Source organism: Hypanus sabinus, chromosome 14 (assembly GCF_030144855.1).
Source record: "Hypanus sabinus isolate sHypSab1 chromosome 14, sHypSab1.hap1, whole genome shotgun sequence".
NCBI lineage: Eukaryota > Metazoa > Chordata > Chondrichthyes > Myliobatiformes > Dasyatidae > Hypanus > Hypanus sabinus.
In genome coordinates, this window is record NC_082719.1 from 18,417,192 (window position 1) to 18,443,676 (window position 26,485).

The window sequence follows — 26,485 nt, forward strand, 5'->3', positions numbered from 1 at the left end:
TTTGCTGGCCATTAAGTCGTCTCTTCTTGATGTGGATGTTCACGGTATCCAAATGAAAGCGGCAAACGGTCGAATCTGTACGCTGAACCTCCGACCTCCAACCACTGGCGGCGTTGCCTTGTCCTCCGACGACTCGTGTCAATGTTGTGACCTTGAAGGTTGGTTGCGATGTGGGTACCTCCAACCACTGATGGCGTTGTGGGGAACTCCGATGGCGACTGGTGGAGCTGACAGGAACGGTGACGCGCAGGCGCATATTGCTGACCCTTGTTCTCCCGTTCCGGCGGCGGCGAGGGAGGGGTTGTGTTCGGGTTTTTGTTAGTTGGGGGCCGGTTGCAGTGGGAAAGGGCTGAGACTGAGCTCTGTCGGACGGCTGGAGGCTTCGGGCAGCCTGGTTTTACTTTTTTTTACCCAAGCCCGGGCTGTGGGATTAGTTACACACACAAAATACTGGAGGAACTCGGTAGGCCAGGCAGCATCTACGGAAAAGAATACAAACCACATTTCGGACCGGAATCATTCGGCAGGACTGGAGAAAAAATAACTGACGAGTGGATTGAAAAGGTGAGATGTAGGGAGAGAGAAACACAATGTGATAGGGGAAACTTGGAAGGGGAAGGGATGAAGTAAAAAGCTGGGAGGTTGATTTGTGAAAGAGATGGACAGCCATGGAAGAAAGAAAAGGGGAAGGAGCACCGGGGAAGGCGATGGGCTGTCAAGGTGAGAGGTGAAAAAGGGGATGGAAAATTGTGAAAGAGAGGAGAGGGTGTGGGAGGCATTGCTGGACGTTAGAGAAATCAATGCTCATGCCATTGGTTTGAAGGTGACCCAAATGGAATATGAGTTGCTGTTCCTCCAACCTAAGTGTGGCGTCATCATGACAGTGGATGAGGCCAAAACTGGACATAATGGGAATGGGAAGTGGAATTAAAATTGGTGGCCACTGGGAGACCCCGCTTATTCTGGCAGATGGAGCAGAGGTGCTCGGCAACGTGGTCTTTCAATCCATGTTGGGTCTCAATGATATACAGGAGACCGCACCAGACACAGTAGATGACCCCAGTAGTCTCAAGGGTGAAGGTTCGCCTCACACGGAAGGACAGTTTGCGGCCCTGAATGGTAGTGAGGGAGAAAGTGTAGGGGCACATGTAGCACTTGTCCATCTTGCAAGGATAAGTGCCCGGAGGGAGATCAGTGGGAGGAAAGAATAGACAAGGAAGTCGAGTAGGGAGAGATCCCTGTGGAAAGTGGGTTACGGTGTGAAAGATGTATTTGGGGTTTGGGCTCCATTGGAGGTGGAAAGAAGTTTCTTAGATTTATATGCTGCACACAGAGACTGGTGGAGTGATAGGTGAGGACAAGGGGAACCCTATCCCTGTTAGGGTGGTGGGAGGATGAGTGAAATGGAAGTGAAGCCCCTTTCTCTGAAACAGGACAGATTCTTCATTCCAGAATGACAAGCCTTATCCTGAGAGCAGATGAGGTGGAGACAGAGGAATTGAGAGAAAGGGATGACATCTTTTCAAGAAACAGGATGGGAAGAGGTATAGTCTAGGTAGCTGTGAGAGTCCGTGGGTTTGTAAAAGACTTCAATGGATAGCTGTCTCTGCAGGTAGAGACAGTGAAATTGAGAAATGGGAGCGAGGTGTCAGAAATGGACCATGTAAATTTGAGGGCCAGGTGGAAGTTGGTCTGTAAATGTTGACTGTACTATTTTTCATAGATATTGTTTGGCCTGCTTAGTTCCTCCAGCATTTTGTGTGTGTGTGTTGCTCAGATTTCCAGCAACTGCTAATTTTCTCCTGTTTGTGAGATCAGGTAGTTGAGGGTCCCCAAGCTGGGTAAAGGTTTGGGGTGAAGGGGATCTGTCTGTGTGCGGGAAGAAGTTATGGATGGATGTGTGGCTGTGGGAGGGGTGTAAGGGTAGTGGGGGGATGACTGCGTGATCCGGAGTGGATTGGTTCTGGGTCAAATTAAGTTGTACCGAGGGCGGATCTGTTCCATTGGATCAGATGGCATACGTGTCCTTTCAGGAAGCAACAATTCTTTCTTTGTATTAATTACTGTCTGATCTTGCTGTTATAATCATGTTTGGTACAACAGAGCCCCAGAGTCTGGGAGCAGCCATCACCATCGTGGGCTGTGTGCAGATTGGGGACAGTGGGGGGAGAGTCAGTGACCTCTGCATCAGAGAAGGACACGGGTTTGTACAGAGCCTGAGATATAAATGTCCTTACAGTGGATTCAGATCTGCTTGCATTTCTGGAGTTGGCAAAGGGAATAGGGAAGGGGCTCAGGAGAGGGGGTTTTTACTGGAGAATCATGGTCAGGTGGTGGAGGAGTACAGGAGCTGTCTAATAGATCATTTTAGTTGTTTTTTTTGTGATCTTACAGGCGGTGTCTGAGGAAAGAGGCTTGTTGAGGAGGAGAGTGAGTCAGGAGGATACCCGGAGGTGAGCAGGTCAGACATGGTAACAGGAGAGTGACAGTAATGTGGTTTCCAGTTGTCCTGATGGCAGGAAGCAGAGAGTGATGGTGGGAGCTGTTTATTGGGCTCGAGGCCTGGGCCTAGTGATGTTCCCCAGGGTTACACCTATTGCTACTTGTCATCTGTGTCAGTAATTTGGTTGAGAATGTGCAGGGTTTGGTTAGTAAGTTTCCAGCATGTTTCCCCTCATCCTCCTTCTCTCCAGAGAGTAAAGTCCTAACTCCCTTAATCGCTGATCATAATGCACACTCTCTAAACCAGGCAGCATCTGGTAAACCTGGTAAATCTCCTCTGTACCCTTTCCAAAGCTTCCACATCCTTCCTATAGTGAGGTGTCTAGAACTGGACACAGTTCTCCAAGTGTGACCTAACCAGAGTTTTATAGCTGCATCGTTACCTCGTGACTCTTAAACTCTATGAAAGCTAACACCCCATAAGCTTTCTTAACTACCCTATCTACCTGTGAGGAAACTTTCAGGGATCTGTGGACATGTACCCCCAGATCCCTCTGCTCCTCCACACTCCCAAGTATTCTGCCATTTACTTTTTACTCTGCCTTGGAATTTGTCCTTCCAAAGTGTACCACCTCACACTTCTCTGGGCTGAACTCCATCTGCTACTTCTCAGCCCACTTCTGCATCCTATCAATGTCTCTCTATCTTAGACAAACCTCTACACTATCCACAACACCACCAACCTTTGTTGGCAAACATGCCAACCCACCCTTCTACCACTACATTCAGGTCATTAGTAAAAATCATGAAACATAGAGGTCCCAGAACCAATCCTTGTGGGACCACACAATTCAGAACCCTCCAATCCGAATGTACTTTCTGCAGGCCACCGAATTCTGAATCCACCTGGCCAAACTTCCCTGGATCCCATGCCTTCTGACTTTCTGAATAAACCTACTGTGTGGAAACTTGTCAAATCCCTTACTAAAATCCATGTAGATTACATCCACTGCACTACCCTCAAGAACTCTATCAGGCTTGTTAGACATGATCAGCCTTTCACAAAGCCATGCTCTCTGTCCTTGATCAGACCATGATTCTCTAAATGCCCATAGATTCTGTCTCTAAGAATCTTTTCCAACAGCTTTCCCACCACAGATGTAAGGCTCACTGGTCTATAATTACCCAGACTATCCCTATTACCTTTTTTGAACAAGGGGACAACATTCACCTCCCTCCAATCCTCCGGTACCATTCCCGTGGACAACGAGGACATAAAGATCCTAACCAGAAGCTCAGCAATCTCTTTCTTCACCTCGTGGAGCAGCTGGGGAATATTCTTTCAGGTCCCGGGGAGTTATCCATCCTAATGTATCTTAACAATTCCAACACCTCTTCTGCCTTAATATCAACATGCTCCAGAACATCAAACTCACTCATATTGTCCTCACCGTCATCAAGTTCCCTCTCATTGGTGAATACCGAAGAGAAGTATTCATTGAGGACCTCGCTCACATCCACAGCCATGGTAAAGTGAGCTTTTGGCACATTGGCCTTTATAAATCAAATTATTGGGTATAGGAGTTGGAATGTTATGGTGAGGTTTTATGAGACATTGGTGAGGCCAAATTTGGAGTATTTTGTGCAGTTTTGGTCACCGAATTACAGGAAGGTTGAAAGAGTGCAGAGAAGGTTTACGAGGATGTTGCCGGGACTTAAGAAATTGAGTTACAGGGAAAGGTTGAATAGGTTAGGATTTTATTCCCTGGAGCGTAGAAGAATGAGGGGAGATTTGATGGAAATATATAAAATTATGACGGGGATAGATAGAGTGAATGCAAGCAGGCTTTTTCTGCCGAGGCTAGGGGCGAAAAGAAAACCAGAGGACATGGGTTAAGGGTGAAGGGAGAAAGTTTAAAGGGAACATTAGGGAGGGCTTCTTCACACAGAGAGTGGTGGAAGTGTGGAATGAGCTGCCAGATGAAGTGATAAACGCAGGCTCACTTTTAACATTTAAGAAAAACTTGGACAGGTACATGGATGATAGGGGTATTGATGGATATGGTCCAGCTGCAGGTCAGTGGGACCAGGCAAAAGGCCTGTTTCTGTAATGTTCTATGGTACAGTTAAACAACACACTGCACTGAAAATCACATTGAGACATTGTAGACTGAACAATATTACAGAACAGTATAGGAACAGGCCTTTTGGACCACAATATTGTGCTGTACTAATTAAATTAGGAACTAAATAGCCAACTAAACTAATCTCTGTTGACATAATGACCAACTTCCTCCAGTCTCTTCATATTTATGTGACTGCCTCAGGGTCTCTGAAGAGTCCAGAATCTACCTGCCTCAGCCACCACCCAAGTGCTCATTCCAGGCTCCAACCAATCTCTGTGTAAAGGAACACGTCTCTCACATCTTCAGAAAGGGCTGCAGAAAGAGAGATTTAACTGGGGAAGCATGGTCGGGGTGAAGGGTTACAGGAGCTGTCTAATAGACCAGTGACTGAAGAGGAGACTGGGCCTGGAGGATATCTGGAAGTGAGCAAGTCAGACCCGATATCAGGAGAGTGACAGTGATGTGGCTCCCTGTCTCAGGATGATGAGCAGTCTCCTCCAGTGAGGAGTTTGTGTGAAGATGCAGCTTTCCTGGAGGTGTAGGAAAGAGGACAACAGGTGGAACCAGCAATGCGAAGACATGGTTTGTCAGGTCTGATAATGAGTTGAATGTACCTTCACCTTCAATCTGAATCAGAAAACAATTCTGAGTTTATTTGAAATGTCAGAAGCAGGGAGATATGACCACATTTGCAGAGGACAGGAGTAGGATCTCCATCAGACCCTCATTGAGATGGTTCCAGTTACAATGCACAGGGATGAAAACACAGTGTTTGGGGCCGGATTTAATCTCTGATTCTGACACAGTGAGAGGGTTAGTTTTCCAGTAAGGGAACAACATTAATGGAAGAAGACACAGGAGCCTCATCAATTGCCAGTTGTTTAGCAGAAGTGACCAATTTGTGTATTACCTTGACAGAAACAGATATTCACAGTGGTGACAAAGTGGTGCAGTCTGGTTTATTTCAGGTTAGAGAGGGGTGTGGTGTTTTGAAATCAATGCCTTGCGGAGCCACAACCGCTAATTTAGCATGTCTGGAGTGGTGGATCATGTAGCACGGTAACAGGCTTTTGGCCGGCCATACCTGTTTCAACCATCCATTCACTGTCTACACTGATCCCATTTATCAGCACTTGGTTCATAACTGACTGTATCTCGGCAGTTTCAATGCTCATCCAGTTTGTAGATGTTGTGAAGGGACTTGCCTCCACCACCACCTCAGGCATTGTGTTCCAGATTTCACCTACCCTCTGAGTGAAAGATCTCTTCCTCAGATCCCTCTAAACCTCTTTGTTCTGTGCTTAAAAATGTGCCCTCTGACCTTGACACCTCTGTCCCAGAATTGTGTCTGGCATGGACTTCAGTGAGGACTTTGATGATGTCCAACATAGTAATTTTCTGTGGAAAGTTAGTTCACCTAGGATCCAGGGAAAGCTGGCTAACTGGGTGCTCAGTTGATTTGATGACAGGAAGCAAAGAGTGATTGTGGGAGGCTGCTTCTTGAACTCGAGGTCCATGCCTAGTGATGCGCCCCACGGTTATGCCCACTTGTAATCAGTATCAATAACTTGGTTACTATCAATAACATTAATTTGAGAGTGTACAGGTACACTTGTACCTTTGCAGCAAGTAAAGTTCAAGAGATTACGTTTTTTGAAAGATAGTACACACACTCTGTTTCTTTCTCCACACTTGTTCTCCTTTAGACACGAGAACACGATAGCACAGTACAGGCCCTTCTGCCCTTGATGTTGTGCTGACCCATATATTCCTTAAAAAAAGTACCAAACCTACACTACCCCGTAACCCTCTATTTTTCTTTCATCCATGTGCCTGTTCAAAAGGCTCCTAAATACCCCTAATGTTTTAGCCTCCACCACCATCCCTGGCAAGTCATTCCAGGCACCCACAACCCTCTGCATAAAAAAGCCCCTGACGTCTCCCCTAAACTTTCCTCCCTTAACTTTATACATATGCCCTCTGGTGTTTGCTATTCGTGCCCTGGGAAACAGGTACTGGCTATCCACCCTATCTGTGCCTCTCATAATCTTGTAGACCTCTGTCAGGTCCCCTCATTCTTCTATGCTCCAAAGAGAAAAGTCCCAGCTCTGCTAACCTTGCCTCAAAAGACTTGTTTTCCAACCCAGGCAAGATCCTAACAATTCTCATGTGCACCCTCTCTATATCTTCCACATCCTTCTGATAATGAGGTGACCAGAGTTGAATACAACACTCTAAGTGTGATCTCACCAGAGATTTGTAGAGTTGCAACATGACCTGTCTACTCTTGAACTCAATCCTCCTATTAATGAAGTCAAGCATCCCTTAGGCCTTCTTAACTACCCTTTCAACCCGTGCAGCGATCTTAGGGATGTATGGATTTGAACCCAAAGGTCCCTCTGTTCGTCCACACTCTTAAGTATCTGACCATTAACCCTGTAGTCAGCATTCTGGTTTGTCCTTCCAAAATGCATCACCTCACACTTATCCGGATTGAACTCTATCTGCCACTTTTCTGCCCAGCACTGCATCCTATCTATATCCTCTTGTAATCTTCGACAACCTGCAGCTCCAAACACAACTCCTGCAATCTTCGTGTCATCTGCAAACTTACTCACCCATCCTACCTCTTCATCTGGTCATTTATAAAAATCACAAATAGCAGTGGTCCCAGGACAGATCCTTCCACTCATCACCAATCTCCAGGCAGGATTCTTCCACTACTACCCTCTAATTTCTTCTTGTAAGCCAACTTTTTATCCAAATAGCCAAGGTTCCACTAATCCCATGCCTCATGACTTTTTTTTTAATAGTTTTTTTAATGCATTTTCTACATCGCTACAGATATTAAAAAAACCCAAATCAAAATGGAGAACATTAATACAGTGCAAAAATAAACATACAATAATAATATAATACAAAAAAAGGTAATTGAGAAAGCACCCAAATTGAAGACATGTAAAATTAGTATCCTCCCCAAGCCCCACAACAAAAAAAAAACTCCAGACCAACCACAACACAATATAGAGAATATAAATCAGGACATTCAAACCCCCAAAACTGTAAATACACTTAAAAACAAGATATTAATGCCTACTACCAAAAGAAAAGGAGCTAAAAGAAAGGGACCGAAAAAAAATCCTTAGTTAAGAGGAAGGTTATGAAAGTATTCAATAAAAGGTCCCCAGACCTTATGGAACTTCATATCCGAATTAAGAACTGAATAATGAATTTTTTCAAGTTCTAAGCAGGACATATCATTAAGCCATTGAGCATGCGTGGGTGGGGCAACATCTTTCCATCTAAGGAGGATTAAACGTCTAGCCAGGAGAGAAGCAAAAGATAATATTCGACACTTAGTTGAACTCAAACGTAAATCTGTCTCACCCAAAAAACCAAACAAAGCAATTAAAGGGTTAGGTTCTAGGTGGTGATTCAGAATATAAGATAAAGTTATGAAGACATCTTTCCAAAATTTCTCCAAGCTAGGGCAGAACCAGTACATATGAATAAGAGAGGCCTTGCCCCTTTTGCATTTATCACAAAGAGGACTAATATTAGGGTAAAATCGAGATAGTTTAGATTTAGACATATGAGCTCTATGAACAATCTTAAACTGTAAAAGGCAATGGCGAGCACAAAGAGAGGTTGAATTAACCGATTTGAGAATCGAGTCCCAAGTCTCATCAGATAAGGAGATATTTAAATCATGCTCCCAAGCCATTCTAATTTTATCCGCAGGGGCACGCCGTAAGAATGCTAATTTATCACGAATAAATGATATTAAACCTTTACCCAGTGGATTAATAGAAAGAAATAAATCCATAACATTTTTCTCAGGCATTTCAGAGAAGTTAGGAATTAAAGGATTAATAAAGTGTCTAATTTGGAGATATCTAAAAAAATGAGCATTAGGCAGATTGAACTTAGCAGAGAGCTGTTGAAAAGATCGAAGCGATTATCAATAAAAAATCTTCAAAATGTCTATTGCCCTTCCTATACCAATCATGGAATGTTGAATCATACATAGTAGGTAAAAAAAGGTGATTATGTAAGATAGGGCTAGAAAAAGAAAAACCATAGAAACCATAAAATTTCCTAAACTGAGCCCATATACGCAAAGTGTGTCTAACAAGAGGATTAACAATTAATCTGGACAAACTACTAGGGAGTACAGAGCCAAGAAGTGCAGAAATAGATAAATCTTTAGTGGAACTCAACTCCATTGCCACCCAATTAGGGCACTTGGGTTGGCCATGAAAAAAGACCAAAAGGCTGCCCAATAATATAAACGAAAGTTAGGTAAAGCCATGCCACCCTCTTTTTCAGATTTTTGGAGATAAACTTTATTAATTCTAGAATGCTTATTCTTCCACAGATATGACAAAATAATAGAGTCTAAGGAATCAAAAAAAGATTTAGGAATAAAAATTGGAATTGATTGAAATAAATATAAAAATTTAGGGAGAACATACATTTTAACAACATTAATACGACCTACCAAAGACATAGGTAGAGGTGACCATTGTAACAGACTCTGTTTTGTAGTATATAAAAGATTGGCAAAATTTTCACAAAAAAGATCTTTAAACTTCCTTGTGACTGTAATCCCAAGATAAGTAATTTGACTATGAACTACTTTAAAAGGGAGGTCACGAAATGTTAATTCTTGTGCTTCTTTATTAATTGGGAAAAGTTCACTCTTATGTAAATTAAGTTTATAGCCAGAAAACTGGCTAAACTGATCAAGAAGTGAAAACATTGGAGGTAAGGATGTAGACAGATTTGAAAGGAAAAGTAATAAGTCATAGCATAAAGAGAAACTTTATGCTCAACACCCCCCCTCCAAATCCCGGTTAATTCAGGACAGTTTCGAAATGCTATCGCCAAAGGTTCTATAGCCAAATCAAAGAGAAAGGGACTTAAAGGGTATCCCTGACGGGTGCCACGTTTGAGATTAAATAACTAGGATTTCTGAAAATTAGTCAAAACAGAGGCAGTAGGACACAGATACAGCAATTTGATCCAAGACATAAAACTTGGACCGAAGTCAAGTTTTTCTAAAACTGCAAAAAGGTAGTTCCACTCTATACGATCAAATGCTTTCTCCGCATCGAGGGAAATAATACATTCAGGAATCCCAGTTGAAGGTGAATATAAAATGTTGAATAAACACAGAATATTAAAAAAAGGAAGACGGTTTTTAATAAAACCAGTTTGATCCTCAGAAATAATAGAGGGAATAACAGTTTCTAATCTATAAGCCAAAACTTCGGCCAAGATTTTAACATCAACATTAAGCAAAGAAATCGGCCGAGACGAGGAACACTCTGTTGGGTCTTTACCCTTTTTTAATAAAAGAATAATAGATGCCTCATTAAAAGAGGGTGGCAATTTACCGTAATTAAATGAGTCAGATAATACTGAGGATAACTGAGGAGAAAGAAGTGAAGAGAATGATTTATAAAATTCTACGGGGAACCCATCAGGTCCAGGAGATTTCCCTGAAGACAATGCAGAAATTGCAAAAGATATTTCTTCTGATGATATAGGCGCATTAAGTTTGGCTTTAAAATCAGATGAAAGCAAAGGAATATTCAGATTATTTAAAAAATGATCAGAGATATTCTCATTCAGAGATTCAAAGGAATAAAGTCGAGAATAAAAATTTTTAAATATGTCATTGATTTCTAAGTGATCCAATGTAAAGTCTCCATTCTCCATCCGGATCTTTGTAATATGTTGTTTAGCTTTGGAACGCCTCAGCTGATTGACTAGAAATTTACCAGATTTGTCACCATGAATATAAAAGCGACTCTTACTTTCAAGAAGTTGGCGTTCAACAGATTGAGTAGACAGAAGATTAAATTTAGTTTGAAGTTCTACACGCTTCTTGTATAATTCAGGATTCTTAGTTTTAGCATACATTTGATCTAATTCTTTAATCTGATTAATAAGGTCTAATCGATCTGCACAGGACTTTCTGTTAAGATTTGCTGTATAGATTATTTGACCCCTTCAATATGCTTTCATGGCATCCCAGACAATCTGGGATGACATTTCAGATGACATATTGATGTTAAAATAAAAGGTTATCTGATTCTTAATAAATTTTAGAAAATCATCATCCGATAATAAAGTCAAGTCAAAACGCCAGTGTTTATTCCTCTGAGGGAGACCAGGAAAATTTAAAGACAAAGTAATTGGGGCATGGTCAGAAATCAGTATACTCTGATAATCACAAGAATAGACAAATGGAATAAGTTGATTTTCAAGTAAAAAGTAGTCAATTCTAGTAAAGGTATGATGAACATGTGAAAAAAAGAATAATCTCTCTCAGTAGGATGAAGGAAACGCCATATATCAGAGATTCCATAATTAGAAAGAAAAGAGTGAATAGCTAGGGCAGATTTAGTAGGTAATCTAGTAACAGAGGACGATCGATCCAAATTAGGATCTAACCAACAATTAAAATCGCCACCCAGTATAAGAGAGTATGAGTACTCTGATACTTAAATCTGGTACTGAGGAGAAAAAACATTCAAAAAAATTAACATCATCAAAATTGGGAGCATACAGGTTTACTAGTACAACTTTAGTATTATATAATTTACCAGAAACAATAATGAAATGGCCATTTGTATCAGATATCTTATTATGGAGTTCAAAAGGAATATTTGAGTTAATAAGGATGGAGACCCCCCCCCCCCCCCAAGCTTTGGCAGCAAAGGATGACCCGCCCACTTTGACAAAAGCCGAGAATTATCAAAACTACGAATATGTGTTTCTTGAAGGAAAGCAATGTCAGCTTTGAGTTGTTTAATATGCGAGAAGACCTTCCTTCTTTTAACAGGATGATTCAATCCCTTTACATTCCAGCTCACAAATTTAAGTGTATTAACCATTATCAATTGTTAGTGCATAGAAGGTTGCAGGCATATAAAAAATCAAGCAGTACTGTAACAGTCTGGGAGCAAAAATGTAAACATAGATCTGTAGAATCAAAACAGAGAAGTCCTGAGTAAGAAAGGAAAACAAAAGAAACAGTGAGTAGTGTTGGAACTGGAGAATCCACCCCACCCTTGCGACCCAAAACTAGACGGCTACCTAAAAAGCAGCTAGCTCTACAAAAAAAAATTAACCCAAAAATGACTTTCAGTTCCGTATCATTAACAAAAGTTCCGTATAAATAATATAGCTAATAATAACTAATTTATGCACTAGAAAACAGAATTACAAATAGGAACAACTTCAACTGAAGTATAAAACTTAATACAAAAAAATCAGAAGAAAACTAAAACTAACCTACCTGCGAAAAATTATAAAAGATTGAAAGAAAAAAAGGGGGGGGAAAGGGGGAAATTACAAATTTAAAGAGAGTACTTATCAACTGTTTACAGAAAAAAAAGCAAAACTTGAACTATAAATCAACCACCAGGGAGGCCTTCAATAAAAAACTCCAAACCTCCAAAACAAGTTAAAATCAATTGTAGTTTTCTATAGATAAAGTTATACAGAAGTAAAATAAATTACACAAGTAAAATCTAAAAGTCCGCAGGGAAACATTAAACTTAAATCATCTATTTAGAAAAAACGCACCAAGTCCAGGGAGAGATTGGCTACAGCCCTTAGAGTTTCAATAGTTAATATCTGAATTATTCAAGTAAAGTCTGAGTTCGGAAAAAATAGTTTTACTTCGAGAAGTACTTATCAACCATTTTAGAAGGTCAGGCCGGTTCCAAAGAAGATGAGGTGGCTGGAAGACTTTCAACAAATGCCTCAGCCTCCTTCACTGATTTAAACCATTTATAATCTCTAGTAGTAAGCGTAATTTGAAGATCGGCTGGATTTCAGAGAGAGGGTCTGAATCCGCGATCAAAAAGCACTTTCATTACACCTTTAAACTCAGCACGCATCTTCAGAACCTGGGGGGCATAATCCTCCACAAAACGAATGACTGTATTTTGAAAAGCAAAAGTACCTCTAATCAAACGGTTTTTCACCTGGTATCGATGAAAGCATAAAATAACGGGCCATGGACGGGAACCCAGAGTTGCACGAGGAACATAAATCCTGTGAGCCCTTTCAAGCTCAGGTGGAGTTGGAAGAAATTCTTTCCCGAAAATCTCACAGCGAAAATCAGAAAAAAATTCAACGAGAGAGCCCTGTTCGATGGCCTCTGGCAAACCAAGAATTCGTAGATTGCAACGTCTGCTCCGATTTTCAAGATCCACCATTTTGGAAGAAAGTTTACTGTTCTTCTCCTTTAGGTTGGAGCAGAAAGTTTCAAGATGTTGAACACGGCGTTTTAAATCTTCAGAAGTTAAGTCAAAGCGAGATAGATGTTCACTCTAGCATTAATCTGATCCAATTTAGAATCCAGCTGGTTGAAAGAAATTCTAAATTCAATTCTAAAATCCATTAAAGTATCTTGTCGATGTTGTTCCAAAACAGCGAGAATCTCAGCCGACAAAGCCGTAGAAGTTGCCTTTTTCCCAGTTTTAGTACTTTTGGTAGCCATGATAAGATGATGAGTTCGCAGGCAGGTAAAAGAGAACTAATAAAATACCTAACTAAGGTTTAAGAAGGGAGACATATAGTGCAAAGATAGGAAGTATAATGGAGCAAAAGTTCAGAGCGACTAAACAATCGCCATCTTACCGGAAGTCCGCCTCATGACTTTCTGGATGAGTCTCTTGTGGCGGACCTTGTCAAATGCTGTGCTAAAATCCGTGTAGACCACATCTGCTGCCCTACCCACATCAATTTCTTTTGTTACTTCTTCAAAAAAATTCAATTAGGCTCATGAGGCACGATCTTCCTTTTACAAAGCCATGTTGACTATCCTTAAGTAGACTACTTCTCCAAATGCTCGTAGATCCTATCCTTAAGAATCCTTTCCAATAGTTTGTAGACCACTGATGTAAGACTCACCGGTCTTACTTAGCATCATGCCCTTGTCCTTCTACCCTCATCTCTGCAGTCACATTCTGATTCACAAACCCCTGTCAAAATAGTTTAAACACTCCCCAAAATACCTGCCCGCCAGGATATTGGTCCCTTTCCAGTTCAGGTGCAGCCCGTCCTTTTTGTACAGGTCAGACCTTCCCCAGAAGATGATCCAGAAATCTGAACCCCTGCTCCCTTCACCAACTCTTCAACCACGCATTCATCTGCCATGACTTCCTGTTCCTACCCTCTCTGCCTCATGGCACAGGCAGCATTCCTGAGATTACCACCCTTGAGGTCCTGCTTTTCAACTTTTTTCCTAACTCCCTATATTCCTTCTTCAGGACCTCATCCCTACTCCTATCTATGTCATTGGTCCCCATGTGGACAATGACATCTGGCTGCTCACTCACTCTCCTGAGAATACCGAGAACTTGATCGGAGATATTGCAGACTCTGGCACCAGGGAGGCAACAGACCATCCGGGATTCTCAATCTTTCCCACAGAACCTCTTATCTGTCTCCCTAACTATCAAACCCCCTATCACTACTGCTGTGTTCTTTTCACTCCTTCCTTTCTGAGCTGAGGGTCCAGTCTCGGTGCCAGAGACGCGACCACTACAACTTGTCCCTGGTAGGTCGTCCCCACCAGCATTATCCAAACATAGAGAAGTTCAGTGCAGAAACAGGCTATTTGGCCCATCTTGTCAAAGGTGAAAAAAACATTCAAGCTGTCTAATGCAACTAACTGCACCAGGACCATCGCCCTCCATACCCCTACCATCCAGGCTCCCATCCAAACTTCTTTTAAATGGTGAAACTGAGCTCATTCCCACACTAACGACCATTTCAGTAAAGAGCTTTTCCAAATGTTCCCATTAAATTTTCACTTCCCCATTTACCCATGACCTCTGGTTATCATCCCACCCAACCTCAGTGGAAAAAACTGCTTGCATTGACCCTATCTGTATCCTCCTAATTTTGTATTCTTCTAACAAATCCTCAAAGCAATTTCCTTGTTTATGTTTAGAGCGTTTTTTTTAGGTGTATAAGATGATGAGGGGCACTGACCGTGTGGATATCCAGAGGTTTTTTTCCCAGGGCTGAAATGGCTAACATAGTTTTAAGGTGCTTGGAAATAGATACCGAGGGGAGGTCAGGGTAAGTTTTTTTACACAGAGAGTGGTGGGTGCGTGGAATGCACTCCCAGCTATTTGTGTGAGGGTGTTTCAGTTACTGTGGGACCAGGAACCCATGGAGGTCTGTGGGAACGGAATAATACCAATGGAGAGAGACAGACTGAGCCTGGTCACAGATTGGAGACAGTAGAAATGCCCCATTCTTACAGAGACAGGAAGAGCATCAGAGAATTTGATGGTCATTCCAGATACCAGCGCTGTGCCCAGTTAGAAAATAATTTCTCTCTCCAACTTGGGTTGAACTTCACAGTAACAATGTGATGCCAGATCACACCTTGACAACTCAAGTGATCTCATCTGAAATGTTGTCCTACATGCATTGATGGATTTTGTAAATCTTTTTACAGGTTAAAAATGACAAGGAATTTGTCTACGGGAATCTCGAACACGACACACCGATTTTGCTGTCTTTATCCAGATATTTAAGAAGTGGAGCAAGGGATTCACATGGTCATCTGACCAACTGGCATGCCCGTCAGTTTACACAGGGAAGAGGCCGTTCATCTGTCCAGACAGTAGGAATAGATTCACTCGGTCATTTCAACTGAAGGCACTTCAGAAAGTTCACACTGGGACAAGGCCATTCATCTATTCTGTGTTTGAGAAGGGATTCAGTGGGTCTTCCCACCTGTGGACACACCAGTCAGTTCACATTGGGCAGAGTCTGGTCATCTGCTGAATTTGTGGGGAAGGATTCACTCTGTCATCTGACCTAATGGCTCACCAGCGAGTTCACACTGGGGAAAGACCGTTCACCTGCTCGGACTGTGGAAAGGGATTCACTTTTTCATCTAAGCTGAAGATACATCAGCGAGTTCACACTGGGGAAAGGCCGTTCACCTGCTCAGTTTGTGGTAAAGGATTCACTCAGTCATCCCACCTGCAAGCACACTGGTCAGTTCACACTGGAGAGAGGCCGTTCACCTGTTCAGACTGTGGGAAAGGATTCACGTGGTCATCTGACCTAATGGCACACCAACGAATTCACACTGGGGAGAGGCCTTTCACGTGCTCGGTGTGTGCGAAGGGATTCACTTGCTCATCCCAACTGAAGGTACATCAGAGAGTTCACACTGGAGAGAGGCCGTTTACCTGCTCCAACTGTGAGAAGGGATTCACTCGGTCATCTGACCTAATGGCACACCAGCGAGTTCATACTGGCGAGCGGCCGTTCACCTGCTCGAATTGTGGAAAGGGATTCATTTGCTCATCTCACCTGAAGGTACATCAGCGAGTTCACACTGGAGAGAGGCCATTCATCTGCTCGGACTGTGGGAAGGGATTCACTCAGGCATCTGATCTACTGAAACACCAGTCAGTTCACACCGGAGAGCGACCATTCATCTGCTCAGAATGTGGGAAGGGATTCACTCGGTCATCTCACCTGAAGCTACATCAGAGAGTTCACACTGGAGAGTGGCCGTTCTCCTGCTCGGACTGTGGAAAGGGATTCAGTTGGTCATCTGAACTGAAGGTACATCAGCGAGTTCACACTGGAGAGAGGCCATTCACCTGCTCAGACTGTGGGAAGGGATTCACTCTGTCATCTCATCTGAAGGAACATCAGCGAGTTCACACTGGGGAGAGGCCATTCACCTGCTCAGTCTGTGGGAAGGGATTCACTTCGTCAACTCCACTGAAGGTACATCAACGAGTTCACACTGGAGAGAGACCATTCACCTGTTCAGACTGTGGGAAGGGATTCACTTTGTCAGCTGATCTACTGAGACACCAGTCAGTTCACAGCGGAGAGTGGCCATTCACCTGCTCGGACTGTGGGAAGGGATTCACTTGCTCATCTAAACTGAAGGTACATCAGCGAGTTCACACTGGGTAAAGGCCGTTCACCTGGTCAGACTTTGGAAAGAGATTCTCTCAGCCAAATCAACCAAATGTGCATCATTGAGTTCACATTGGGGAGAGGCCATTCACCTGCTGTGAACGTGGGAAGCGATTCACTCAGTCATCTAACTTTACGTAACACTCGCTTCGGCTAGCAGCTTAATATAGGGGGTGATAGACCACTCCCCAACCCGGCCAAACTTAAGAAATCTGATTTGGGTGGATGCAGTGTGATGTGTCCCCGATACAAATTAGTAGCATGAAATAACAAACAGTACACAGTATGTGATTAAACGATTGTGCTTTATAATTCTTATTTTGACTATAGAGTTAGTGAAGAAAACAAAAAAAAGAAAAAGGGCCCAGTCCCTGCATTCACATCTTCTCATCTCTCCCTGGCAAAAGACCGCGAATGCCTTTCTTCTCGACTCACAAAAAAGAACATTTTTGTCATTGAATAGCCCTGCACGCTGAAACCCTGTTATCTCTAGTCATAACCTATACATTGCTGCTCCAGAGAAACCATTACCTCAGCAGTGAAACATTACAGAGAGGCCATTACATTAGCAGTGAAACCTTGCGGTGTGTTGCACTTGTGACACACTATCGGGTTCAATAAGAGAAAATTTCAATATGCTGCATGCTGGATATTTGTACATCACCATTGCTGAATGCAATTTTGAGAGAGACTGTTGGTGCTGAGCTCTGCAATTATTTCTGCTGCTCACCACACCTTGTTCTGCACCCTGGCCACTGTGCATGGGAGGAGTACTTTCTGCTGCACATTCACCTTTGATGGGACTGGAGTTCAATATTCTGGACCTGAGACAAATAAATCAATTCTGTTTTAAACTCTGTCACTGGTACTTAGTGAATTTATAACACACTTAGTGTACAGTGGAGAGTCATCTCAGGGCATCTGGACCCTGCCAGTGATTCTGTTCCATGACAGTCCTTTTAAATCCTCCCCTGTTGTTCCCCTCTCATTCTCCCTGTGGTGATTGGTTCCAAACAGTCAGTACTCTGTGGGTGAAGAGGTTTTTCTTGAATTTTCTGCAGACTGAAGCTGTCAAGCTGACTGCAGTTCTGTCTGAGATGTGCTTTGCCCCTCAAATCTCTGGAGTGAGGAAGAATAACATTGGGAGTTAACCTTCTTATTCACAACTCATTTCTACATTATGGGTCATTTTCCCTGTTTCTAAAGGGCTGTTAGAAAACACCACTGTCCTCTGAAGACTGAAAACAGAATGGGAAGCTATTAATTGGATGTTCAGTGGAGCAGGGTTAGACACCAGAGGTGGGTCTGCACGGGGCAGGGGAGTTTGGGGCTCCGGACGATGGTCGGGGTCAGAATGTATGATGGGGAGAAGGGAATCAGCAGCAGGGCGTAGCAATGAATATCAGAGTAGCAACATCTGGAAGCTGATTGACAGAGATAATAATTCGATTGTCTGATGACACAAAAAATGCCTGTTGTGAGGTGCTCCACTTGTTGAGGCACGTGTGTGTTGAGAATGGTTATATCTATTGAGGGAGTTGTTCCTGTTTGTTTATCCTGTAATATGTCTGGATGGTTATTTTAGAATATCCTATCTATGATAATATATTGATTATCATATAAATTGTGAGATTCTGTCCCTAACGGAATCAGGCTTGAATTTCTGGTGCATTAGTGAATTTATGGCGGTCATTCATTAGTTTTTATTTTAAAGCAAGATTTTAGTGAATGATATTTGCCACTTGATTGTGTTTTGTTTACTGTGGACTGTCACTTTCAGCGCCTGAGTGAGCCGGGACTATGACGTCAGTCACAGGCTGGAGCAGCTCACTTTGATTTTTGCAGAGAGAGAGAGAGAGAGGGAGACCTTCAATTCTTCAATTAAAGGAGAGTAAGACTGCGAAGCTAGTGACTTCAGTTTGTCACTGTTTGGGAATCTCCTATGGCCAAAAGATTGGGTTAAACTTCAGCATGAAATGCACATTGGTGGGAAGTTAGAGGATTGGAAAGCTTTTACATAACCAACAGGAGACAACTGAAAAAAAAACACACAGAACAGACAAGATGAAAAGTTAAGGTAAATGAGCCAATAATATCAAGTACACTATCAAAAGTTGTTCAGATATATAAAGAGTAAAAGAGAGGCAAGAATTGATATTCTACCGCTGGAAGATAATACTGGCGAGTTAGTAATACAGCAAAGAAACAGCGGTTGAATGTACTAAGTATTTTGTGTGAATCTTCACTGTGTAAGACAGTAACAATATAAGGCCATAAGACATAGGAGCAGAATTAGGCCAATCAGCCCCATCAAGTCTGCTCCACTGCTCTATCATGGCTGATCCCGGTTCTCACTCAACCCCATGCAACTGCCTCCTCGGCATATCCTGTAAAGCCCTGTGATCAGCAAACTATTAGCTTCTGCCCTAAATGTACCCACAGACTTGGCCCCCACTGCCGTCTGTGTCAGATAATTCCACAGATTCACTGCTCTATGACTAAATAAAATACTCCTTAACTACACTAAAAGGTTGTTCCTCAGTTTTGACGCTGTGCCCTCTGATATGGCTACCCCCACCATACGAAAAGACCTGCCCTCATCCACCGCATCTAGACCTTGCCACATTCGGTGGGTTTCAGTGAGATTTAATATCCCCCCCCACCCGCATTTATTAAACGTAAGTCAGTGCAGGAGTACAGGCCCAAGACTGGCAAACGCTCCTCATATCTTAATGCTTTCTTTCCTGGAATCATCTTCTTGAACATCCCCTTGACTCTCCAAGGACAACACACCTTTTCTGAGATGTGGGTTCCAAGTGCGACCTAAGTAGTGTCTTACAGTATCAGGATTATCTCCTTGCTTATATATTTTACTTCACTTTAAATAAATGCTAGCATTGCATTTACTTTCTTTACCGTAGGCTCAACCTGTAAATTAACCTTCTGGGAGTCTTGTCCGAGGACGCGTATTTCCTTCTGGACTTCTGTTTGAACCTTCTCCCCAATCAGATATTCACTATTGTTCCTTTTGCCAATCTTGTAATCCATCTGCCACATTTTTGACCGTTCTTCAAATTTGTCTGTATCCTGCTGCAATCACGTTGCTTCTTCAGCACTACCAACGTCTCCACCAATCTTTCTATCATCTGCAAACATTGCCACAAAGCCATCAGTTTCATTATCCAAATCATCGACAAACTGTGTGAAAAGTAGCAGACTGAATACTGACCCCTGAAGACCACTAGTCACTGCGAGCCAACCAGAAAAGGCTCCCTTTGTTCCCACTCACTGCCTCTTGGCTGTCAGCCATTCCTCTATCCATGCCAGTATTTCTTCTGATTTTTATCCTGTTAAAACAGTCTCATGTGTGACACCTTATCAGATGCCTTCTGAAAATCCAAGTAAATGATATCCACTGCCTCTTGTTTGTCCATTTAGATTATGACTTCCTTGAAGAACTCTTAACAGATTTGTCAGGCAAGATTTCCCTGTACAGAAGCTATGCTGGCTTTGACTTATTTTATCATTAGTCTCTTAGTACCCCAAAACCTTATCTGTTATATTAGACTCCAACACTTTCCCAGCCACTGAGGTTAGGCTAACTGGACTATAATTTGCTCTCTTTTGCTTTTATCCCTTCTCAAAGAGTGGAGTGACATTTGCAATTTTCCTATCCTCCGGGACCATGCCAGAATCAAGTGATTCTTGACAGGTCATGACCAATGCATCTGTTAACTCTTCAGCAACTTCTCTCAGGACTCTGGGATGTCGTCCATCTGGTCCAGGTGACTTATCCACTTTTAAGAACCTGAGTTTGCCTCAAACGTTTTCCTTTGTAATAGCAATGGCACTCACTCCTGCTCTCTGACACTCATGGATCTCTGGCACACTGCTGGTGTCTTCCACAGAGAAGACGGATGCAAAGTACCTGTCAAGTTCATCTACCATCTCTTCCCCATTCTACCTCATGAGCATCATTTTCCAGTGGCCATATATCAGCTCTCGCCTCCCTTTCACATTTTTTATAACTGGTTATATTAATGTCTAGTTTGCCCTCATATTTCACCTTTCTCGTTCTTATAGCTTTTTTTTAGTTGCTTGTTGTTGGATTTTAAAAGCTACCCAATTATCTAACTTCCTCCTCACTTTTGCTACCTTATATGCACTTTCCTTGGCTTTTGTACAGACCTTAACTTTCTTTGTCAGCCACGGTCGCCTAGCCCCGCTGTTTGAGAACTACTTCTGCGCTACATATCTATCCTGTACATTATGAACTATTCTCAGAAGCGTGAGCCATTTCTGTTCTGGCGTCATCCCCGTTCTGGCGTCATCCCCACCAGTATCCTCCAATCCACCTGGGGTATCACCTTTCACATGGCCTGTAATTCCCCTAATTCCATTGTGATGCTACACGTGTGACAGATGCTCCGCCCTCACAAATTGCAGTAGGAATTCAATCATATTATGATACTGCCTTTCAATTGTTACCTTACATTAACCTCCCTATTAAGATTACACAACACCCAATATAAGATAGCAGTTCCCCGAGTAAGCTCAACCATCAGCTGCTCTAAAAAGCTGTTTTGTAAGCATTCAATGCATTCACTCTCTTGTGATCTGACACAAATCTGACTTTCCCAATTCTCCTGCAGATTGATGTCACCCATTACAATTGTGTCATTAAATTTATTACATAAATGCCAAATATTCAGGAGTATCTGGGGCAGAAGTGAGGATAAATGCTTTTACCAAGGAAAGAAGTTGTTTTGGAAACTTAGAGGCCTAAAGGTAGATAAGACTCCTGGACCAGTAGGTGAGCAACCCAGGGTTCAGAAGAAGGTAGCTGAAGAGATTGTTCAAGGCATTAGTGTCAAAGAACACTCCATCACAGGAAAATGCCAATAGGTCAACCTCGTTCATGCCAAAGCATTAATCTACCGAGTTCCAACAACTGCCACCTGGACCATAGCCCTCTATAGCCCTTTCATTCATGGACATAAGCAAACTTCTCTTAAAGGTTGAAATTGTCCCTGCCATTTGTTCTGGCAGCTTTTTGCACACTCTCCCCTCTCCACTCTTCCTCTGAAGAAGTTCCCCCTTAGTTTTCTCTCAAAGTAATGAGTAATGATCTGTCAAGAATCACTAGATTTTGTAATGCTTCTGGCGGACTAGAAAGTTGCAAATGTCACTGCATTCTTTTAAGAAGAGAGGGAGGCAGTCAGTCTGATCACAGTGATCAGGAAAATGTTAGAGTGTATTAAGGGTGAGTTTATTGGGTACTGTAATTGAGGTCGCATGATGATATAGGCCAAAGTCAGCAGGATACCTTCAGCGGAAATAGTGTCTGACAAATCTCTTGGAGTACTTTGAGGAAATAACAGGCAAGATAGATAATGCAGAGGCAGTGGATGTTGTTTGCTTGGATTTTCAGATGATCTTTAACAAGGTACCCCATGCAAGGCTTATTGAGAAAGTAAGGAGGTATGAGATATAAGAGGACATTGCTTTGTGGATCCAGAACTGGCTTGCCCTCAGAAGGCAAAGAGTGGTTGTAGATGGGTCATATTCTGCATGGAGGTTAGTGACCAGTGGTGTGCCTCAGGGATCTATTCTGGGACCCTTAATCTTCATGATTTTTGTAAATGACCTGGATTAGGAAGTGGAGAGATGGGTTAGTAAATTTGCTAATGAAACAAAGGTCGGAGGTGGTGTAGATAGTGTGGAGGGCTGTCAGAGGTTACAGCGGATCATTGATAGGATGCAAAACTGGGCTGAGATGTGGACGATGGTATTTGTGAGATGGTAAATTTTACGTCAAATATGATGGCAGAATATAGCATTAATGATAAGACTCTTGGCAATGTGGAGAATCAGAGCTGCTATGCAGGTTGACTCTCTGGTTAAGAAGGCATACGGTGCATTGGCCTTCATGAGCCATGGGATTGAGTTTAAGAGCTGAGAGCAAGCACGAGGAAATCTGCAGATGCTGGAAATTCGACACGCACAAAATGCTGGTGGAACGCAGCAGGCCAGGCAGCATCTATAAGGAGAAGCATTGTCGACATTTCGGGCCAAGCCCCTTCGTCAGGACTAACTGAAAGGAAAGATAGTAAGAAATTTGAAAGTAGAATGGGGAGGGAAAAGTGCAAAATGATAGGAGAAGACTGGAGGGGCTGGGGTGAAGCTGAGAGCCAGATAGGTGATTGGCAAAAGAGATACAGAGCTGGAGAAGGGAAATGATCATGGAACGGGAGGCCTAGGGAGAAAGAAAGGGGGAGGGGAGCACCAGAGGGAGATAGAGAACAGGCAGAGTGATGGGCAGAAAGAGAGAAAAAAAATTTCTCCTCATCTTGACAGTAGAGGAGAAGCCACACTCAGGTTGGAGGAACAACACCTTATATACCGGCTGGGTAGCCTCCAACCTGATGGCATGAACATTGACTTCTCTAACTTCTGTTAATGCCCCTCCTCCCCTTCTAACCCCATCCCTGATATATTTAGTTACTTTCCCCCTCCTTATTTTTTCTCTCTTTCTGCCCATCACTCTGCCTGTTCACCATCTCCCTCTGGTGCTCTCCTCCCCCTTTCTCCCTAGGCCTCCTGTCCCATGATCCTTTCCCTTCTCCAGCTCTGTATTTCTTTTGCCAATCACCTTTCCAGCTCTCAGCTTCAACCCATCCCCTCCGGTCTTCTCCTTTTTGCATTTTCCCCTTCCCCTCCTACTTTCAAATCTCTTACTATCATTCCTTTCAGTTAGTCCTGACGAAGGGGCTTGGCCCGAAACATCGACAGTGCTTCTCCTTGTAGATGCTGCCTGTCCTGCTGCATTCCACCAGCATTTTGTGTGTGTTGCTTAAGAGCTGAGAGGTAATGTTGCAGTTATATAGGACCCTGGTCAGACCTCACTTGGAGTTCTATGCTCAGTTCTGGTTGCTTCACTACATGAAGGATGTGGAAACCATAGAAAGGGTGTAGAGGGGATATACAAGGGTGTTGCCTGGATTGGAGAGCATGCCTTCTGAGAACAAGTTGAATGAACTCGGCCTTTTCTCCTTGGAGTGATGGAAGATGAGAGGTGACCTGATAGAGTTGTATAAGATGATGAATGGCATTGATCACATGGATTGTCAGAGGCTTTTTCCCAGGGCTAAAATAGCTAACATGAGAGGGCACAATTTTAATGTGCTTGTAAGTAGGTACAGAGGGGATGTGTTGCATGTTTTCTATGTTTCTAAGGTGCTGCACGTGAGGCTGCTTAACAAGATCACAGCTCATTGGAATTACAGGAAAGATATGTGTATGGATTGAAGATTAACTGACTGACAAGGGAGAAAGAGTCAGAATAAAGTGTAGAATTGTGTTTTGCTGTCAGTAACTAATGGTGTTCCATAGGGGTCAGTGTTGAGACCACATCTTTTCATGTTGAATCAAATGATCTGGATGACAAAATTGATACCACGGTGACGATTTGAAGTTGATACAAAGATTGGTACAGGACAAGTAGTTTAGATAAAGTGGGAGTCTGCAGAGGACATTGATTAGTCTGGAGATCAGGCATTGAACTAGCAGATGAAATACAGTGTGTGCAAGAGTATGGTCATGTACATTTGATAGAAGGAATAAGGGTGTAGAGAAAAAAATAAATGGGAGAAAATTCAAAAATGAGAGGTCACAGATACTTGGGAGTCCTTGAGCAGGAGTCCCTTAAGGTTGGCTTGCAGATTGAGTTGATTAAGGATGACAATTGTAAGGTTAGCATATAAGATCAAGGATGTGATACTGTAGCTTTATGACTCATTGGTCACATCGCTCTTGGTGTATTGACAGCAGTTTCCGACCTCCTATCTGAGAAAAAGATGTGGTCGTATTGGAGCGGGTCTGGAGAAAGTACACGAGAATGATTCCAGGAATGAAAGGGTTAATGTATGAGGACTGTTCAATGGCTTTGACCCTCTACTTGCTGGTCCAGAAGAAAGAGAGAGGATCTCTTTGAAACCTATTAAATATTGAAAGGCCTCGACAGAGTAGCTATGAAGAAGATGTTTCCTACACTGTGAGAGTCTGGGACCAGAGGCCACGGCCTCAGTATTTATGGCATCCACTGAGAGCAGAGATGAGGAATTTCTTTAGTCAAGGAGTGGTAAATCTTTGGAATTCATTGTCATGGATGGAGTAGAGGCCAAGTCATTGAGTGTATTTTAAATGGATGTTCAAAGATTATGGGGAGAAGGCAGGAGAATGGGGTTGAGAGTGATAATCAATTGGGCACAAAGGAATGGCGGAGCAGACTCTCTCTCATATCTCAAGACTCATGGCCTGAAGAAGAGACTAGTCAGGTTGCATTAGGGTTAGGGTATTGTTAGGGTATCCGCACCTCAATTATTGCATTCAGGTTTGGTTGTTCATGCTATAGGAGAGAGGATGTTGTTCAATACTCACAGTTTGAAACTGAGACAGTGGAATGATGTAATGGTCTTGTGAGCGGGATGATGTAATTTTCTCATGACCGTGGGGTGATGTTATTTCATGTGATGGCACGTTCCAAATGGTATTTAAACAAAGCCCATGGTTTGTGATGCAATTCTCATTTTTACTTTTGTGCAACGTTGTTGGTACTGGTTGGAGGTGTCAAGGCTCCACCTGTTTCGTTTGTTGCATGTTTATTTTTCCCTTACAGTCCAGTATCGGAGAGTGAAGGTATTACTGGAGTAATCCAAGTTCAAAAGGATTGGATAAAATTAATGCTGTTCAGCATCTTGGGAATGATTGACCTCTTTGAATCGTAGTTCAGGAATTGTGGAAGGCACATTTGAGTTAAACCCCTGCAAGGTCGGGAAAGTTTGTGCAGTAACCACTCTCCAGTCAAAAGGTCAGTTTCTTTTATTTCCTCATAATTTCTTCGAACAAGGCACCTCTCGGCTGTGGGATCAGCAAATTTGTTGTTACTTCATAGGAATCGTCATTTCGGGGAAGTCTGTCCTTAATGACTGTATAAATCACATGGACTTTTGACTACCAATTTAAGTCTGTGCTTGGATGAGAACTCATGAAGAACAGTTTCCACGTTTGACTATTTGTTAGATATTGCTGCCTAACTGTTAACTTCCGGTTAAGTTGGTCGTTTGTTTACTTTTCTAAGTTTTGAGCAAAGGTTAATAAATCTCGGGATTTGTTTATAAACCCTGTCTGAGTTCCATATATCAATTGCTGCTGCATTCATAACGTCAAGCTGGAATGAGTGCTGGGGAGAGTTACTCGAGGGACTGAGTTCTGGAGAAAGGTTGGGCAGGTTGGGGTATCACACCTTGAAGTGCAGAAGTTTGAGGCTGACTTTATGCAGGTGTTCCAAACTATGAGTATACAGAAATGGGGAATGTATGCTGTCTTTTTCCCCACTTTTGTGGAATCAAAAACCAGAGGCACCGGTTTAAGGTGAGAACGGATTGATTTAATAGGGACGCCAGGGAAAAATTATTAATCTACTCTCCCTTCCAGTTCATCGTTTAACTAACATGATGAGTGCACTCTCAGGTTGGAGGAGCAATAGCTCATATTACATCCAGTTAGCTTACAACCTGATGGCATAAACATTGATATCTTTAATTTCTACTTCCACATTTTCTTTTCATCAACCCACACGCCCGTCTCCTCCATTTTGTCTCCCCACTTCTCTCTTCACTGTGGATTGAGTCCCTCTGGTTCCTCTTCATTTTTTTCCCATTGTCCGCTCTCCTATCCTATCAGATTCCTTCTTTTCAGCCCTTTGCATTTTCCACCTACCACCTCACAGCGACTCACTTCATCTCCCACCTCCCCCAGCCACTCAACTTCACTCTTACCTGGCTTCATCTATCATCTACCAGCTTAGACTCTTTCCACTCCCCGCACCATCTTATTCCAGCTTCTCCACACTTCCAGTCCTGATGAAG

At 42.7% G+C, this 26,485-nt stretch overlaps 1 protein-coding gene across 5 annotated transcripts; it reads left to right on the forward strand.

The window, feature by feature from the left end:
- Positions 1-266: 266 nt before the first annotated feature.
- LOC132404573 (zinc finger protein 229-like) lies at positions 267-25,736 on the forward strand. 5 transcript variants are annotated; one of them, XM_059988811.1, is made up of 3 exons: positions 267-564; positions 2,395-2,453; positions 15,064-17,415. In XM_059988811.1, the coding sequence occupies exon 3, from the start codon at positions 15,432-15,434 to the stop codon at positions 16,551-16,553; it is 1,122 nt and encodes a 373-aa protein (XP_059844794.1). In that variant the 5' UTR covers positions 267-564; positions 2,395-2,453; positions 15,064-15,431; the 3' UTR covers positions 16,554-17,415. The 5 variants fall into 5 exon arrangements, 4 of the variants coding, with proteins under 4 accessions (XP_059844794.1, XP_059844793.1, XP_059844796.1 ...); XR_009515585.1 differs by lacking the exons at positions 2,395-2,453; positions 15,064-17,415 and adding an exon at positions 25,234-25,736; XM_059988810.1 differs by lacking the exon at positions 2,395-2,453.
- The last annotated feature ends 749 nt before the right edge of the window (positions 25,737-26,485 follow it).

Bases quoted from the DNA above. Each gene is read 5' to 3' on its own strand.
- LOC132404573 (XM_059988811.1), top strand. From the start codon at position 15,432: ATGGCTCACCAGCGAGTTCACACTGGGGAAAGACCGTTCACCTGCTCG.